At 42.3% G+C, this 19968-nt stretch overlaps 1 protein-coding gene across 4 annotated transcripts in view; it reads left to right on the plus strand.

The window, feature by feature from the left end:
* The first annotated feature begins 521 nt into the window (after positions 1–521).
* arrb2a (arrestin, beta 2a) overlaps positions 522–19968 on the plus strand; it is a 32781-nt gene continuing 13334 nt past the window's right edge. For all 4 annotated transcript variants that reach the window (XM_040150394.1, XM_040150395.1, XM_040150396.1 and 1 more), the window contains exons 1-7: positions 522–745; positions 13878–13908; positions 14302–14362; positions 14764–14808; positions 15847–15944; positions 16673–16771; positions 19548–19607. In XM_040150394.1, coding sequence (XP_040006328.1) covers positions 723–745; positions 13878–13908; positions 14302–14362; positions 14764–14808; positions 15847–15944; positions 16673–16771; positions 19548–19607 — 417 coding nt within the window. In that variant the 5' untranslated portion in view covers positions 522–722. The remainder of the gene's footprint in view (positions 746–13877; positions 13909–14301; positions 14363–14763; positions 14809–15846; positions 15945–16672; positions 16772–19547; positions 19608–19968) is intronic.

Genomic DNA, 19968 nt, shown 5'->3' on the forward strand with positions numbered 1-19968 from the left:
CCACAGTTTGAGTGTATTTTTGTATAGGTTTTGCGTCTCTTTGTGGTAAATGTTTTGTCTTTTATGGACATTTTGCATATATTTGTACTCATCTTGCGTCTCTGTGGTCGTTTGGCATCAGTTTGAGGTTGTTTTGTGTCACTTTGTAGTTTTTTTGTTTTTTCTCTGGTCGCGTTGGGTCTTTTTGTGGTTGTTTTCGTGGTCGTTAGGCAACTCTTTGCGGCAATTTTATTTTTGTTATTTTAACTGAGCCCTGTGACTTTCAAACAAGGAATCCTAACTGTCCCTTCACACAGAGGCTCCGGCCCCAGGGCCCCTGACCTCTCTGGGGCCTGTGTCAGTACACCATCCCTGTCAGACACAGTGAGTCACTCCTCATGAATCATCTTCTGTCTTTTTAACATTAAATGCTTGGTGTTGTCATGTTGCCGGAGACTCTGCCTTGCGCAACGTGATCTGCAGCCACTGAAACAACAACAAGACACACACACACACACACACACACACAGAGAGAGAGAGAGAGAGAGATCCTGCCTTTGCGGAAGCCGGAGGAGCAAAGGCGGCGCTAAATTAAATTAGCATACTAACTAGTTAGCTGTGCGCCGATGTGGATGGACTGGTGAACCGAGCTGCCTGAAGAAATACACATTTTCTAAAGTCAAGACACCACCGATTCCGGGCTCATTTTGTTGGGATCTTCCTGCCGTACGCCTGCCGAGGAGATGGGGGACAAGGCGGGCACCAGGTAGGACGGCAAGGCTACAGCGGCTAACAGCTAGTTAGCATCCGATCTCACGCACTTTGCTAACGTTAGCCGAGCTGCCGCTGGTCCGGGCGGGGGAGTCTTTCTCAGCCTGTGCTGCAGAGATTTACCCGCTTCAGGGGAAAAACCTGACACAAAGATCACCCGGCCTTTCCCCGATTCGTGTTCGAGCCTCCCGGACGATGACCTCGTCCGCAGGAGGCGAAGTTAGCACAGCAGGGTGGGGTTAGCTAACCGCGATACGTCTTCAGTGGACAGGATGGTGCTCCAGCCTCCGCTCAGAAATCTGTCAAATTTCGCTATATCACTGATGCAGCTCTTTAATGAAAATCAAAGTAACCGACAGATCGTTTAAACCGGTTATTCAATCTGCTGCACACATACTACATGTGGCTATAGTCGTTTTAATCTAAAATACGTTTTAGTGTTGTAGACAGGAATTCCCACGGTGCTTTTCCAACAAAATACGGCCGTAGTGGGCGGTATCGACCATAAGAAATCGCCCGTCAAACTCGAGATTTTATTGAGTTAAAGAGCTCTTTAGTGGACGGTGTCAAGGCCAATTTCAACGAAAAACTTGAAGGGTCCCTAAGAGATGGAGAGTCGTGTTTTATCCCGTTAACTACACAAGGAGCGTTTAAAATTAGTACATTTTGCAATGGAGTTTGGTGCGACCGTAGGTATCGGGGGGCTATTTGGGTTAGCCTGCTACCAAAACAGGCTAATTTGGGGTCTGTGGTTACCGCAGGCTCGTGTTCATTAGCCGTTAGATTCGGGGCTTCTTTTTTTAAAACATCACCTCATGGGAAGGGACGGGGTTTGCTTTAGATGCCGTTTAAACGCCGGAGAGAGCAGGTGAACAGCCTCTGGCTCGGTTTGTTGACGGGTGGAGAAGCCGGGTTTACACACTGAACGTCTTCCATCCCGACAAACTGGTTCCCGGCTTCCGTTAAGCAGCAGAATGTCTCGTTTTGTGTTTTTATGATGATCGTTTTCATCCGAAGTATCAAGACACGGTGAAACGCGCCAGACGTCCCGTGGAGGCTCAGTACTCACGTTAAACCGATTAATTAACCTGCAGCGTATTTCCTCGATAAATCGTTTCCCCCATAAAATGTCCGAGAATGGCCGAAAATGCCTGTTGTACCTTTCCAGAGCCCAAATATGTTCAGTTTACTGTCATTTTTCACAAAGAAAGGCTTCAGACCAAACGAACGTTTGGCGGTTTTGCTTAAAAAATCCCATTCGGATTTTCAGGTATCGAAAGAGCTGCTGGTTAATTTTCAGTCGGTCGACTAATCGATAACTCGTCAGCGTATCAGCAGATCCCGGTCAGTATGAAATTCTCTGTCGGTGCCTAAATAGGTTTTCAACACGAAAAGACAGACACTTCCCAGTGCTGAAGTTTTCTAACCTGACGGGCGTGCGATGCTTTTTTATGTTTATGGTGGAGCTGAGTTGATTTAAAGCTGTTTTGATAGTTGACTAATCGTTTTAGGGTTTTTTTTCAAAGAAGAATAAGTGGAATATTTGCAGGGTCCAGCTTCTCAAATGAGAGAATTTGAAGCTTCTCTTTGTCAGACATCATAGTAAACTGGACTTTAGCAGTCACCTTGGGCTATAAGTCATTTTAAGTCATTTTCCAAAGTTTTTTTGACGTGTAATAGACAGAATGATTGATCGAGAAAAGAATCAGCAGATTAATCAATAATAATTTAAGCGTCAGTTGCAGCCGTAGTTTACTGCAGCTGAAACGATGCTTTTTTTCTGTTTCCTTTTTTCAACAGGGCAGTGCAGTTTTTTTTGTTTTTTTTTTATTTTCACTCCTGCACATTGGATTTTTTTAAAATGATTACTATCAGGTTAAAGTGCTGACTCTCAGCTTTAATCTGTTTACATCAACCATCCTGCTTGTGTGTTGTAGAGACACGGGGCTGGACGTTTCACAGCTTATGCTCCGGATGCACAAATGCCTCTATGTTTACTCATTTCACTCGTGCGTTGCTTGTTAAGCTGCTTCGTTTGTTCATTTTAAATTCAGTTAAACTGCTGCACGTCTTTCCCCTTCTTTAGTTTTTTGTGATTGGCTGTTGGATTGAAATTTCTAATCGGGTGTCTTCATCTGTGTCGGGCGCTGACTTTACCTAAGCAAACAGCTGTCCCCGCTTCTGCCTTAACTTTACTGTCCCTCTCTCTCTCCGCACTCAGCAACCCAGTTACTTCCTGTTAGGAAACAGGTGGGAAACAGGGAGGTGAGGAAACGAGCAGGAGGAAATACAAACATCATGCAAACAGTGACGGCAGAGATCTGCCCTCTGGTCCAGACCAACCTTCCTGGAACATTTAGGCATTATCATACAGGAAAAGTGTGGCTTCGCACTCAGTGGCAGATCAGCTGTGGATAACACGATGTACAATATCAGCATTTTGACCTGCTGCTGTCAGGCCTTGATGTTCTGTGTTTCTGCTTTAGCAGTTTTGGTGATAGTAATAACAATAATGATAATCTCTATTCGTATTGTACCTTTCAAAACTCAACTAGCAGCGTGCTACACACGGGGCAGCGAAATGAACCAAAATCATAAGATAAAAGGTCAGTTCAGCGATGTGGGATAAAAGAAATTATAAAACAGGGATTTAAACTGAATGCGAAGACAGTTGAAGTAAAGAACAACTCAATAGAGTCGGGTTAGGCTCTCCGATAAAAGTGTGTTTTGAGAAGGGATTTAAAAGATGTCACTGATAATCCATTGGCCTGACAGAACTGTCTCATAATGCATCAGGGGCCGGATGCATGAAACCCTGTGTAGATTCATGACCGAGGCTACGTTTGCATTAAACCGTCCAAATTTAGCATGAAAGCGATTTGTGCCCGCACGAGTGTCTCCAGGTGCTTTTGGTTTTTAGAGCTCTGTCCACAGTGAGACACCTGAACAACATGAGAACACGAGCTCGTAGATTTGTGATAGGCCTATTTCCTTTGGCACGTCTGGGGCTCTGTCCCGGTGTCAGTGCTGCTAACGTCAGATGAGAGCTGTGACGCACAGAACTATCCCTAAGATTAAATGTACTTGTCTGAGAATAACTAATAATAATTCGTGTTGATGCACAGTGAATGATGCTGGATTATGATTTCATATTTCACGGGCTATTTGGGATTTTTGTGAAAAAAAACAAACCAAAAAAACCCCCCTGCAGCGTTGGAGACCATGGCAAGGTCAGAGCTCGGAGGCATTGGGGTCAGCCCCAGCCCGTATGACTGGATACGTCGGCGCTTTAAAATGCGAGATCACGGGAAAAACCCAACAGAAAGTTACCTCTCTGATTTCGATGCCACATAGTTTCTCTGCAGAGTTTCAGTCTGTTAAACCTGTAGTCGGTCTCCTCCTGCTCTGTGGTCACCTACTTTGTTTTAATGCAGCTGAGCTCACAGTGTAGTGGGTCTCATTTACATCTACACATTTTTCTGTTTCTGTTGTCGGACGGCTGAGAGAAATGGAAAGTTGCTCTTTGGTTGAGTTTTTTTTTAACTCTCACACGTCCTCCACCAGATGTCTGCGGGAAATCTTGTACATTTATCTGACAGCTGTACACCCATTTTCCACTATTTTTACATCAACGGATCAGTGCCTTTTGTATGTGGGAGGTGTTGCTCGAAGTGATGACCCACGGAGAATAATCACCCAGATCTGCATTTCCTCTCAGCTATATGGAGCTTTTAAGCCTTTCTTTTCAGCTCATTGTTTTTGTTTTATGGCCCACGACGTGGACTCAATATTAACAGTCACGTCATACAGAAGGCTCCGGCCTAGTGGTCCCCTGACCTCTCGGGCCCCCGGGCCTGTTCAGTGATCCATACAGAGGTCCCGCCCACGGAAGCTGTGTCTGTCTGTTGGTTTGTTAGTTTGTCAACAGGATTACACAAAATATTCTGAACCGAGTTGCATAGTACTTGTCGGAGGGATGGCGCGTGGGTCAGGGGAGAACCCCTTACGTTTTGGGCGGGTCCAGGAATTTTTCATTTTCCTTAACATTGTGAGAGTGGGCATTTTGGGCCTTGGTTGAGGTCTGAGTTTTACTCAGTGCCGGTCTAGTTTTACTAGGAATTATTATTATATACGGCCAGGAAGCACTGACAAAAATGTGATACAGATGTTGGTAAATTCATGTACATAATATATAATTGTAGGCGTTATTGTTTGTCTTCTGTCATTCTTTGACCATGAGAAAGACATTAAATTGGACTCTTTGGCACTAAAAAGGTCTTAAAGTGTTAAACGTTGCTCGGTAAACACTTCAGAAACCCTCAGCTTCACTTCTTCATTTGCGGTCTCTCCCACCACCGCTTACTTCTCTCTCCTACAAAACAGACCAGAACAGTGACGCAGCCTGTCTTGCTGTCAGCTTTTTATTATTATTATTATTATATTTGAGACGTCGTGTTTAGTAACATACAGTGGAAACGAGAAGAACCTCTTACCAAAGACTCACTGTTCTTAAAACTTCATGTTATGGGAAGTAACCAGGTTAAAGGTTAAGTTCCTGCAGCGGAAAAGGGCAAATAAAGATTTCACGTGCAAAACATATGATGAGCTTTAAAAATATGATGCCTGCGTACAGTTGAACTACTCAGCGTTATATAAAGTATTTAGGGCTTTAACATATTATCGGCTAATCTGCCGATTATTTAATTGTTTAACCTATGAGCTGTTTTCAGTTTGCTTGTTTTGTCTGACTGATGTTATTAAACCCAACGATATTCAGTTTGCCGTCATAAGAGACAAAGAAAAACAGCAAATCTGAGTGTTTGCCAACTTTTCTTGGAAGTTGACTGAAACAGTTATTCAGTTACCAAGGTAGTTGGCCTTTACTTTGCTGTTGTTTGATTAACTGATTAATTGATTAATTGTTGCGGCTCTAAAGTAATTGATAGAAAAATAGCTGTTGGTGGCAGCTCCAGCTTGAAGTACACTACAACAGTAGTTATGTAGTTTTACTTAAACTAATGGTAGAAGGGCTTTTACTTGTCGTAGAGAATATTTATATTGTGGCACCGCTAAAATGTTTTACTTAAGTAAAAGATCACGACCGTCACCAAACAACTCTGTCTCCTAAAAATTAAGTTTATATACAACTGAACTGCAACAGCAAATAAGTTTTTGTAGGAGACGTAATTGTGACTGGATCATGTTTTCAGTTGACGTAATGAGGAAACGTTGTTCACGGATGATGCTGAACAGTAAAATGTTTCACAGACAACATATTTCTTTTCCACCAAAACCTCCGGTCTAGCAGTACAGTAAACTGGTTTACGGTTCTGTTCAGAGTCACACCGCGCTTGGTTCAGGTTCGGGAAAGATCCTGGTCTTCTTTAATACAGAAAAAGTTCACGGCGACTTCAGACACAAGCTGTTTATTTACATTGAACCAAAACATCCGTCCTTCCGAACCTCAACCAAAGAGCTGTTGTTGCCTGGACTGTGGATGTGAACTCCGGTCTGCGGTTTGACCTGGACTTCGTGCGTCCCCCATCCACCTCCTGGTGACTGTGGTGCTGTTAATAAATGTGGAGCTTCATTCATTCATTCATTCAAAAAAAAAAGTTTTCTCAGCACGTAATCCACAGATTACGTTTCCGACAAAATGTAATTGCTGTTGCAGTCCACTTGTATATAAACGTAATTTCTAGGAGACTGATGGGAAGATTCGGGGTCTTTGTAGGTTTGGTGACGTCTGTAGTTGTTCAGGTGTGAAATGATGATGCTGTTTGAGGAAGTCGGCTGGTTGTCGTCGTGTCTGAGTCATGTACAAGGCTGCTGCAGGTGTCGTGCTTTGTCACTCTTAATAACAACGCTTGAAAAAAGTCTTTTTTTTTTTTTTCCTTTTACAGCCTTGCTCTTATGTTAGTAGCTGTGACTCTCCCCGTTCCTTTTAATCACGACGACATTGTGTTCATCAGTCTCAACAGTTGGCTCACACACAAAGATAAAAAGGAGGCAGGCAGAAGTATTCAGATCCATTACTCTGATAAAAGTACTCATACCACACTGTTAAAAAATACTCCAGTACGAGCATAGAAAATGTTACTTAAGTAAAAGTATTGAGAACAGTGAGGAAAATGTACTTAAAGTATCAACATAAAAGTACCCATCATGCAGAAGAAGTTTAGTTTACAGTGACACATGACAAAGAAAAGCAGGAAATCCTCTCACGTGACAGGCTGGACTAAGAGATTATTCAGCGTTTTTTCACTGTTAATCTAATATAGGTGTCAAGAAAACACACTTATAATATGTAGTATTATAATTGGTGACAAACATTATCACATACAGCATATTGTCCTTACTGGCTCTTCATTGTCCTTTGACTAGTTTGACTGTAGCAAAAAGTATTCCACTATATTTGACAGTATTAAAAAGGTCTTAAAATCATTTGGGGAACATGGCAGAAACGATCTTCAGCTTGATCAACAATAAAATCAGTCATTAGTTGCTGCAGGTGCAAAAACAACCACAGCTGAACCATTTAATCCAAATCACCTGATAGCAGTGGAAAGAGTCCGTCTGAAAATGTGAGTGAGTTCCTGCTTCATGGCTGATCCTCAGCGTTTTCACCAGCGGCTTGATAATGCAGCGGATGATTATAACTAATACATTCACCCTGTGTTTTCAGACAGTGGTGTTCAACCCTGTCTGGTGGCCTCGGCTGCAAAGCCCTGCGGAGCTACGGCTATGTTTAACCGTGTCATTATGTCTGCTTGTTTTTAAATTGCAGCTGGTGAGTTAAATGTCACCAGGACGGACAGGAAGGAAGGGCTAAACTACCAAAATAAGATAGAGATTGTGAGGAAATGGAATTTTCCTTCAACACCGACAGGCCCGGCTGCTGCTCTTTGGGATTTAGCTTCCATTTTTTTCTACTTTTGTTCCATTCCAATTTAAAAGAGGGTGCATCAGACGTGTTAAACGATGGTGCGTTTGAACTGTTTAGGCTGGTAATGACGCCACTTAAAGGCAGACGGCTTGTAAACATAAGTGACAAGTGCTTGTGGGTGGCAGCCTGGCAAACCGGGTGTGATTAACGCTGCCGTGTGTGTTTGTGCAGAGGAAGTGTAGTGAGGAACCAGTCCAGTGAACATGAGGAAGTGCTGTCGGCTAGAATTCAGACTCAAAAAATAAAGCGAGCGTCACAGAGTCTGTGTTTCTCTGAGCGTGTAGTTCACGCTGGTTTTATGTTTGGCTAATAAATAGCTGTGTTTTCGGCCGGGCCGCTGATGAAAGGCCTGAATCAGCATGAAACCGTCCTGCTGCAGTCTCTCTGAGCAGCACGCTGAACTCTGACCGAGAGGAAAGGCAGTTCCCTCAGTGGTGGAGTTTTTTTGGGTTTTTTTTTTTTTTTTTCACAGCACATTTCCTGCTCTACAGATCTGTCTGCATAGGCAGTATACAGTCTGTTATTTAACCTACCCTCGGCGATATGGACGGGGTGGACAAAATAACAAAAACACCTCTCTGTATAACGCAATACAGTGCAACAGCAGCGCAAACTACATCCTCCAAAATGGTCAAAAAGTTGAATCATCACGTCTCTAAAACAGTTTCGACACAAACTGAACATTATTATTAGGATTTACTGCAGGACTGGATTAGACCACATTAGTTTTAGCTGAGTGTTCGTAATAAACCACCAACTGACTGTATAATTGATACGGGATTCATTATGGTCTTTACTTTGAGTTCCGACTTCTACCCTCTGACAGAAGACAAAAGTTCCTCGATATAGAAAGATCAGGTACAAACACGAGTTTGTACCTCAGCGTGTCAGTGGCTTCAGGTTTGGGAAAGTCCAGCACCAAGGTAACACCAGAACTTGAGGGTTTTTTTTTTTTTCTTTTCCCCCAGAAGCAAGGAAACCTCCCTCAGAACCACAGTGATGTGTAATAATGCTAATAACTAAAAAAAGCCTGCCTTGGAACATAAACCCTAAACGATACACTGATTAATCAAGAGAGTAATCAGCAGTAATCAACCTTAGATGAATCTATCACTAGTTCTTCAATTAAAGAATGAATGATTAAAGGAGTGTTCCAGTATACAGTATGGCTGTGTCCAAAATCACCATCTACTCACTATATAGTCTGCTATATTTACCTGCAGGGGTTTGATTTATGCTCTATATGGTGGCCTTATGGATGTGGAAAAGAGGCCGTGTGGTGCGAGTCTCCCCCTGTCAGTGATGAGGGTCGGGTAATGCTTGAGCAGAACTGGTGTGCACGATGCGTTGTCTGAACGGGAGCAAAGCGTTGATTGTTCCTCTGGCGGTCGTAGAGAGGAGTTGTGCTCAGTTCAGATGAAAAGTGACAGGAATATTGTGTCAAGATTGGAAAAAGCAAAGAGCTGAGAGAGAATTTCAAACCCCGGCGGCGTTCTCATCTCCACGCGGCTGATGAATCGAGGTATAAACTGGGTGTGACTGTTGTCTTTTTTTTTTTTTTAAGGTTACTTTATCTAAATTTTTCAGAAAAGTGTGAGCTGGGGGGGTGCTCGGCCATCCAACGAGCAGGTCGACAGAGCTTCTCCGGGGCCGAGTCTCAGTCCCAGTTTGACACATTTACCACCAGTTGGCTGGTCATGGTCAGTCCACCTCAGCCTGTGAAAACCGTTGCATAATCTTCTCTGCAGCTCTTTGCTCGGGAGCTGAGGAAATAACGCCGCACTGATAGCATCAGGGTTATCTCAACTTGGGCTCGGGGACTACATTTTTAAGGAAGCTGTGGAGTTTGAAAGATGTGGGAAGGTCTAATGAAAGATGCTATCTGGTGGCGTTGTGGAAAATGTGGGATCTAGTTTTTTGGGAGCTTGACCAATGCTACGTGCTATAAGTCAGGGCTTCAGGTTGGACCATCCTTATTTTTATCTGTCTCTTTTGAGTCCTCCAGCGTCATGGAAGTGGTTCACTAAACCACTGGAGTGCTCCTTTAACCATTAAGTGTCCAACTGAAGAAATAATTGATTGATTCATCTAGGGCAGCAACTAACCACTTAATCATCGAGTCCATAAAAGTCCACAAGTTTACCTGAATCCAAGGTGACCTTTTTTTTTTCTTCCAAAAACAAAAAAATATTAAATTTCTTATCACGCGCACTAATACAACTATCAGTGAGACAACATCTATAAAAGCTCACACACATTCTAGCAAATATTCACATTTGGTGGAACCAGTGAATTTTTGCCACTTTTGCCTCATATCAGTTTCATATCATATTGTTTCCGCTCCAGATTAAGAGCTTGTAGATGAAGTGGTCAGTGAATCGCCAGGAAATTAATCTGCAGCTATTTTGATAATCGATTAAGCGATTTTTGTCAACATTCACTGGTTCCAAACTCTCACATGTGAGAATACGCTGCTCTTTATTGGTTTATATTTCATATTAAACTGATTGATTTTGAGTTTTAGACTGTTAGTCGGGAAAAACCAGACATTTGAAGGCATCATTTTTGGCTCCCGGAAATTATAACGGGCAGGTTTCACTATTTTGCAACATTTTGCAGACAGAACAATTAAGCGTCTAAGCTTTCATTTTCAACCATCCAAACATTCGTTTCTCCTTCACGTTCCAGTGACCTCAACCACATGAGATTTTATCAAACCACTTTTGTGGCGTTATGAGACAATAAATCTCCCCACTATTTAAATCGTCTGAAGAATAAATGAACGAATGAAAAAATGAAGGATTAATTTGCCGAAAATCAACTCACCAAGGAAAGGCAACAAACGAGTTAAAATTATCCAGTAAGATGCAGAGCCCTCAGTTTTTGTCCAGCCGTGAAATCACAGCATCAGTTTGTGTTCAGGTGTCGCAGGAGGACGGGACTTCCCTCAGCCTGGTTGTTTTTCTGAGACGCCGTCCCCGCAGACCTTCCCGCTGCAGGCGGATCAGCAGCCGCTCGCTGCTCGTCGGCTCCACACGTTTATCCGGCTGGAGAGTTGTGGAAGCAGCCGGCCGGGCGTTAGAGCGTGTTTACATGCAGTCGGCTGTTTTCTTGTAAAGCTTATTCCCAGGGCCGCCGCTTCAACCTCGCATCGCACTCGCGTGGGGGGGAATCGGGATCCAGAGGAGGCAGTCGGGCTCTGCTGCTGTTTGTGCAGAGATAAACATCTGATGCTTATGCCAGGAGTAAGGGATTCAGAACAGAGTGTCACATTTCAGTGCAGTCTCACAAATTCAGATCCTGAATCATCTTGGAGCTGAAACGATGTCATTGGTCAAATCCATTCGTCTCGATCGACAGAAAATTAACTGGCAACTATTTTAATCATCGAATAATTGTTTGATTTACTTTTCAAGCAGAAACGCTGAGAGTCTGATGCTTTCTCCTTAAATGTGAGGATTTGCAGCTTCTCTCTATTTTATGTAACTGTAGACTGAGTGTTTTTGACTTTTGGTCTGTTGATCGAACAGAGCAAGACATTTGGAGACGTCGCATTTCGAGGACATTTCTCACTGTTTTCTAGTGTTTTTGTCAACTAAACAATCAAGAAAAAAAAATCAACCACCAATCGTTAATGAAATTGATCGTTGGTTTCAGCTCTAAGTGGGAAACCAGTTGGTTGAGAAATATGAGTCCTGCTGCTCATTAGCTGCAGCTGAAAACACCACAGCAGAAAATAAGCGTTTCGTACCAAAACTGGAACCACAGAAACTTGTAAATGAGTTTTAATTTTTGCTTTAAAGTGTAAGTGATCTAAATATAACTGCGGTGTGGAAAGGCTCAGCAGCTCTGACAGGAAGCTGGAACTGCCGCTCTGTTGTAAACACTTTGTTCGCTGCTAAAACAGTGAGAGCAGCAGCTCAGTTCACAGCCCAATGTTTCCAGCTCTGGCTCATTTAGCAGAGCTCCAATGTTTCTCTTGAACCTTTCTTTTTTTTTTCTTTTCTTTTCTTTTCTTTTCTTTTCTTTTCTTTTCTCAACCGTTTTGGCTGCAAACCAAAAATGCGAGGAGGCGAAACTGCTGTTTTTTTACTTCCTGTTTTTGTGTTGCGGTTGTCAGTTGTTGACCAGGACTGTTTTCTCACACCTAACCTATGTGGTGGGATTTTAACGCGGGTGTGCTTGCACATGCAGCTGTCACTCAAACTCTTATGGTAACTAAGCAACTGGGCCGAGGCCGCCTGAAACGGAGGGTCTGGTTCCAAGTGGACTCTGGTGCAGTTCATTTGTGGTCTGAAAGCAAACGCACCAACCGTAGGATTCTGTGGTGGCAGCATGATTTTAATACCTGAGCTACTATTAAATCCACCTGCTGATGGCGAGCTGTTCGGGAACCCGTCTCGGGTGATCTGTACCTGTCTGTCGTACGCGGACGTTCGGGCAAATTAAATACTTTGTGGATTTTTGAGGTAGGAGTAATTAGACCCCCTGCAGCAAGCAAACATTAAAAAATGAGCCTGTCTTCAAATGTTAATGCACTCTGCCTTTTTTTTTTAAGAAGGTGAGAAACAGAAAAAAAAATGAAATTGTATTGTGCAATGTGCAGAAGTCTGGGCATCCGGCTAAGTCAGTACTTAGTGCCCAAACCTTTGCACACAGCTGTGCGTATGCGTGTGTGTGTGAAAAATGTAAGTCGCTTGTTAACTGAGGATGTCCTGATCAGACCTGAGTCCTTTAATATTGATTACCTGCTGATACCGAGTCTGATCTGTTACTCGTATCTACCGAGATGTTGATCCAATATGTATCTGACACACTGAAAGAACAGCTGTAGACAACTGACTTTGGCACAATTTTTACTCCGCTTCAATCATTGACATATGGATGAAGCTTTAACTGGTAGAATGCCCGATCAGCTGGAGAGAAGGCGTCTCGCTCGGTCGGAGGTACAGAAATACTCGGCCCCCTCACGGCTGCGTTGCAGAGCGGGGTTTGTCGATTCAACTGTCCAACATCCAAAACATTTCAGTTTACTGTCATAAATGACAGAGAAAAGCAACAAACCCTCACATTGGAGACGCTGGAACCAGAGGATCCCTGACATTTTTGCGTGACAAATGACTAAATCAGCGAATCAATTATCTGTCCGATCGACTAATTGTGGCAGCCCTACTACCGGCTGTAGCTCTTAACAATGTTTGCAAATGTTTATGCATTTATGCACTGAGTTACCCGATTACCTCATTAAATGTTTGCATTAACAAGCAGGAGCGCAGGTGACTAACGAAGTGACCACTGCCTGTATAATACAGACAACAAGCATAAAATATAAAGAATCGGTGGGAAATTAAGGAAGACTTTCGCGGGGTAAGGTCACTGCAAGTAGAAAATGGGGGGTCGGGGGGGTGCGTGAAGTAATAATGAAAATAAAAATTGTGAGTTTCAACTCCGTCCAAAAAAAAGGGGAATTTTCAAAAGAAAAAATGTTTGTAAATTTAAAACTAAAGGGAATTTCTGGTGAAAATCAAGAGTTGACAAGGTTAAACAAGCTTCGACTCTTTGCACCGCAGAATTATTTCGAAAGTTTCAGTTGTGATATCAAAGTGGGAGCTTTACTGCAGGCTCACAGCACAAGATAAGAGCTCCATCGGATTAGATACCGAACCAAAACAATTCGGCTCGCTGAACAAATTGATTTGATATTTAATTTTCTTTTTAAAATTCTCTGTTTCTCCTGTGAATGTCTGAGGGGGTTTAGTAACCTAGAAGGGTGGGTGTTTGTGGGTTTTGGGTCAGTTGGGTGCAGGACGGACTGGGACCCTCCGCCCCCCCCTTTTGTGGTGACATCCTATAATAACCCAGGCCATATAGAGTTTTTTTTTTTTTGTTTTTTTTTGTCAAACCACTTCCCTCCTAAGTTTCCTGCTGTGTTGAAATAAACAGTGGCTTGTTTGAAACTGAGACATTTCCTCAGATTATTTCGACAAAATGTTTTCACCTACACAGAAGACTCACGTTCATTGTTTGTAGGTTTTCACTCTTGATGTTTTTCACCTTTCTGCTAAAATAAACACTGATTAAGACAAAATGACTAACATGAGTGTCTTTTCTTTTTTTTTTTTTTCATCTCTGTTCTGTCCCCCCTTCCTCCTCCTCCTCTTCCTCTTTCCAAACATCTCAGAGTTTTCAAGAAGTCGAGCCCCAACTGTAAGGTGAGTCAGTGCTTTATTTATTCTGCAACAGCTGACGCGGTGACAGGCGACTGGGGGAAATACTCAGGTTTATCTGTCTCAGCTTCTGAAATAAAGATGAAAAACATGAAGACCAGTTGGGGCAAAAGATTGTTGACCTTAAAGTGAAAGGACTTTGGCTGAAGTGGCATTTACATCTATGACACGACTGATAATTTGACACTGGCTAATGATAACAACCCACCGATTTATTGGCTCTCATCCCCCTTTCACTGAATATTTTTAATGATTATGTTTGTGCTGATTGGTCTCGTCTGAATTTTCTGCCATGACAAAGGTCTCTCAGAACGTTTTTAAGATTTAAAAAAAACAAAACAAAATCAATAAGAACTAACGGGAGAATAACCTGTGCAGGTGACAGTTTACCTGGGAAAGAGAGACTTTGTGGATCACCTGGACCATGTGGACCCAGTAGGTGAGTCAGCACATCTGGAGGTTTGTATATTAATATTTTATTAAACATAATCCTAAATCTGCCAGAGTCCTGTAAAGGCTATTGAACCACAGTGTTTTCTTTCAAGGACTCAAAATGTCACCAAAAACCTTTGAAAATTTTCTTAGAAACTCAAAAATACATTTCAAAGGAATTATTTTGCAAATTTTGCAGCGTTTATGCATGAATGCTGCTGTAATGGGGTCACGTACGTTTGAGAGGAAATTATACTTTAAAGAACCCGAGCAGGTTAAAATCCATCAGTAGAGTTTGGGGTTGAAAAGTCAGGTGTTTGAAACGCAGCAGAAACAGTCGCGTGAACAAACTGTGGACCGAGTTTTGTGATGACGCAGCCGTTTGACTTCCTTCCTCCCTGCTGACAGATGGAGTGATCCTCGTCGACCCCGAGTATCTGAAGGACAGGAAAGGTAGGACAGCTTCTTCCTGAGCTCTCAACATGTGAAAACAATCCTGTAGTCAAGTCTCCAGAGTGTCTGTCAGGTCTTTGAAAGTATAGTGGCCTCAGAAATCGTTAGGACACCCTTCACTTTTCCAAACATTTCTAAAAACGTGTTTTGACTTTGTCATTCCAGGTCATTGAGCGCAGACTGATGGACAAAAATGTTAGTTGTATCCATTTAAAATGAAATCAACACAGTGAAATGTGTAAAAAGTGAAGGGGTCTGAATACTTTCTGAAGCCACTGTATCTTGCAGTGTCCACATTTAAACACACTATGTATCCGGTTGTGTTTGATTCAGTCAAGGTACATTTTAAATTGTTATTAAACTTACCTCTCCTCAAACTATTTGTCCAGCATCTTGCAAGTAGAGCAGCAGGTTAGAGTAGAGCGGCAATGATCACTAGATTCATTGATTGATTGATTGGTCAATCAACAGAAAATTCATCTGTAACTATTGTTGATAATTGAATAATCGTTTTAGACATTTTTAAGAAAAAAATGTTTCCAGCTTCTCAAATGTGAGGATTTGATGCTTTTCTTTGCCGCACATGACAGTAAACTGGACATTTTTCGTTTTGGACTGTTGGTCGAACAAAATAAGTCATTTGAAGACGTCACCTCGGACTGAAGGAAATATTTAACAGGCATTTTTGACAATTTACATTTTCATTTTCAATAGACAAAACCATTAATTGAAAAAAATAATCAAAATATTAATCGGTAATGAAAGTGATCATTTGTTGCAGCGTTGACTCAGAGTGCTTTACATAAGGTGAAGAAATAAAATCAATGTATTATATGAGATCAAAAGAAATTTGTAAAATAAAATACAAAAATAAAAATAATCGATCAGACTACAGTATAGCATGGTTACAGTGCAGTAACAGGTTGCTAGGTTGGTTGAGAAACCAATCAATCAAAGGCAAAGCAGAACATATAGATTTAATGGACATTTCTGAACCCCTCATTCTACTCACCTGTTTCTCCTCTTCCTCCCTTGTAGTCTTCGTCACGCTGACCTGCGCGTTTCGATATGGGCGTGAGGACCTGGACGTGCTGGGTCTGTCGTTCAGGAAGGATCTCTACATCTCCACCTTCCAGGTTAGAGCTCCGCCACAGATCTCCAGCTACACCTGAGCAGAAAAATCTTTTCTCTGACATCTGTCCAACAGTGGGGGAAAAAGTAACTAAGTGCATTTACCCAAGTACTCTACTTTTCCTTGACTACACTTGGAGGAAAATATAGTACTTTTTACTTTTACTAGAAATATTTGACAGCAAGTTTATTTACATACAAAACACGAGGAGCTTATAGAATTTGATGCATTACTATCCTCTGTCACCCCAGTCTCACTCCCAGAGACTGGAGTGACATCTTCAAATATCTAGTTTTGTCTGATCAAATCCAAAGATGTTCAGTTTACTGTCGCGTGTGAGAAAGAAACACATCAAATCTTCACATCTGAGAAGCTGGAAACAGCAAATATTTGACTTGCTTTTGAAAAACAATTATTCGATTTATTAAGATAGCTGTCGATTAATATTTTTTGTCAGTTGACTAATTGATTAATTGTTGCAGATCTTTAGTGGAGTACCTATACCGTTTGGTATTGGTACTCTTACTTGAGTAAAGGACCTGAATACTTGTTCCACCACTGCTCCAGTCGGTATTTTGACATTTTGAACGTCCTTTTCATCCCCTCTGAGTTCACAGGCCTGGTAAAACTGTTTGATTGACTTGAGGTTTCAGCGGGGGAAACCTGTTCAGTTAACAGAATACCTGAATGTTGAATGTAGTCACATCCTCCCCCTCTCTCTCTCTTTGTCAGGCCTTCCCTCCGGTGCCTGAGGAGCGGAAACCAAACAGCCGGCTGCAGGAGAGGCTGCTGAAGAAACTTGGCCAGCATGCACATCCATTCTACTTCACTGTGAGTCACTGCTGCTACTCAACACGTGTTTTTGTGGTTTCTCTTCAGAAGCGTTTCCAGGAACCCTTGAAGGAACCAGGCTCTACGGCTAGTCCTGGCCCCCCCAAAAAAGTCCCTAATCTGGGGGTAGAACATTGGAACTATCAAGGCAGTTTGATCAAACACAGTCCTCCGCCTGCTACAACTTGTGTCCAGCCTCATTCACACAGTAAACAGGCCTGGATGACTCCTGTATAAATATTTGAAGGAGTGTGATGATTATTAATAATAGTCTGTTTCCCGACTCTAAAAAGAGTGATAAAGAGAGATGTGTGAATAAAAGGGAAAGAACAGTCCAAAACACAAAAATCATTCACTTTAGAATCAGATATGACAAACAAGCAGCAAATCATCACAACCGAGAAGCTTTCACCAGCAGACGTTTGACGTTTTTGCTTGAAAAATGACTAAAACGATTCATCGGTTATCAAAATAGTTGCTGATCAATTTTTCTGTCGAGCGAGTTATTGATTAATCAACAACAGGAAGAGTCACTGTTGTTCTGTGGAAATTAAGTTTTTTTTTTTAGTTGCTCAGGTTCCATTGTCCCTGGAGTTTTTTGGTTGAAAATGGCTACCGAAGGTGCTTTTCCACCAGACGTTCCAGGATCTTGAATTTCCCTGGAACTAATGCCCAGGAGCTCTCCCCGGGGTAGATGTTTCTCCAGCGCGGTGCGCTATGTGTTTCCACTGCAGGGCCAAAGCCCCGGGAAGATTAAGCAAATTAATCTGCTTACGCATCAAATTCATCATTCATTTGTTTGTGTGCATCTTGTCGCCCGCTGCCAAAATGTACAACAAAGCCTGGACTTTGTTGCCTTTGTGTTCTCCTGGGCTGCTTCATCGGGATTATTGTCGGCCACAAACTACCAGCAAAACAACGTGTTTGCCGTTGTCGGTTTTTAAAAATGCCAGGCGTCAAACAGTGCTTCGGAGTCCCTGGTGCACTTGACCAATCAGCAACGATCAACGCTGCAAGCCTCACCCCAAAAGTTTGTGAACCTTCAGAAAGTACTGCCCCTTGAGCAGGGACTTTCTTTGGGGTAAAACGGTCTCGCCAGAACTTAATTTAGACCCTGGTTTCTCCAGTGGAAATGCAGGTAGGGGAACTGAGTTCCTCAGAAGGTTCCTGTTCCCCTGGGAAAGTTCCTGCAGTTGAGACTCACTTTGAGTGAACCATCAGACAGTCAGCAGATCGTCGCCTTTTCTTCCTCTGCACGTCTGTTTTGCTTCCATTCAAACGTGTCAGACGAGTCCCTTCAGGTCACCAGAAGTGGTGGAATGCGAAACTGTTGTTGAACAAGGGGCTTTTAGTTGTTTATTTAGGTTGCTGCAGTTCCCGGAACTCTTTGTAGGTTAACCGGTATATGGTATTCACGACGCTGGTCTTTGAGGTGACACTCTAAATAAATCGTCTAAATGTTTTAGTCCTTAAAATTACGATTAAATCCTTAAAAGCTTCATATCCTAATGGACAGAGGCTCAGCATAAAGACCTGCTCAGAGTATGGAGGCGGACTTTTTAGAAAGCTTCAAAGTTTGTCAGGCTGCGGCGAAAACGCCTACAAGAAATAGAGATGTAAAAAGTCTCACCTGATACTGATCTCTGGACATTGCCTGGTTTCCTGTGTGCGGGTAACCTTGTGTTGCAGATTAGAGCAGTTTGATGTTTGTGGTGGATCTCGTCGAAGCCGTGATCGTACTTCCACTGACTGAATTAACAGCGCGAAGCTATCGGCTGAACCTCGCAGTGCAGGTTTCAGTTCTTCTGCGTGTGCAGCAGCCATCAGATTCACTGTTAATGGATGAGGAGACGTAGTGAACCTCCACACGTGTCTTGATGAATCTGCGTCATCGCTGCCTAATCTCTGTAATCTGAGGCAGTTACTCTTAATCAACACAGCTATTTATGTCATTTTACCAAGTCAGGTGAGATACCAAACTGCATCCATCCAGTTTATCTTCATATCTCTGTGGCTTCCTTTAATTTCTGCAGCCAACAATTATTTATATTATCAATTAATTTTGCCAATTATTTTCCAAGTCCAAGGCAACGTCTTCAGATGTCAGGTTTTGTCCAACCAACAGTCCAAAGTTATTGACTTTACAAAGATATAAAATAGAGAAAAGCCGCAAATCTTCATGTTTGAGAAGCTGAAAACAGAAACTTCTTTTCGACATTTTTGCATGTAAATAACTAATCGATTCGCAAGGTACTTGCCAATTATTTGTCGATTAATTGACTAGTGATTGCAGCTCTCTCCTCAGGTATCAGGGTGTTTCTGAGCAGTTCTCAGTTGTTGACTCTTTTAAAGAGAGAATTTTTCTTTTTTACAGCTGAAATCCACACGTTTTTAAAATGACCATGTGGTGGACTGTGGTTAATGTGATCTCTCCTGGTTGATGATGCCAAACCCCTTTGACTGCATCACTACATTACCAAGTTTCAGCTTTAATATATGTCGCTGTGGAGGGTGGAGGGTGTTTTCACCAAATGACTGGTGGCCCCAGGGCGTCTAAGGGTAAAGGTCGGAGCTCTGTGAGAATCTTTGTGAACGCTGCCCCCGGTGTTCAGCGCGTGCGGCGTAGAACGTGAATAAAAGGGGAGAGTTCACCCTGAAGAATGAACTCTGTGACATTAAAGACACTGTGGTCTCTAAATCAGAAATCAGAAGTGGAACTGATGAATTTTTTGTTCATTTATTTATTTATTTTCTTCCCCTCTCTCTGCTGATTCAGATTCCTCAGAACCTGCCCTGTTCAGTCACTTTACAGCCCGGCCCAGAGGACACTGGGAAGGTAACACACACACACACACACGCTCAAAGTTGACACATAATCACTTAACATCTCAGTGGTTTCTCTATTTCCTTGTAATCAAAATACTCTGAAATAAAGGGACACGACTGACGCTTTTCTTCCCATGCGGCTGCTCCGTATTCATTTTTTATTTTTCAGTCCCGTGACATTTTTTTTGTTGCTGGTTTCATGCTGTGATATTGACTCCTCGTTCAATGTGGAGTAAGTCTGGACTTTTTGGAGCCTAAACACAAAGATCAAACACTTCTAAATGTAGATATTGATGAGAAGTTCAAAATTCTCAGTGTTACAGTTGTAAAGGTTGTTAAGCAATGTGTTCTTTTTCTTTTTTAATTAATAG

Source organism: Xiphias gladius, chromosome 17 (genome assembly GCF_016859285.1).
Source record: "Xiphias gladius isolate SHS-SW01 ecotype Sanya breed wild chromosome 17, ASM1685928v1, whole genome shotgun sequence".
Taxonomy (NCBI): Eukaryota; Metazoa; Chordata; class Actinopteri; order Istiophoriformes; family Xiphiidae; genus Xiphias; species Xiphias gladius.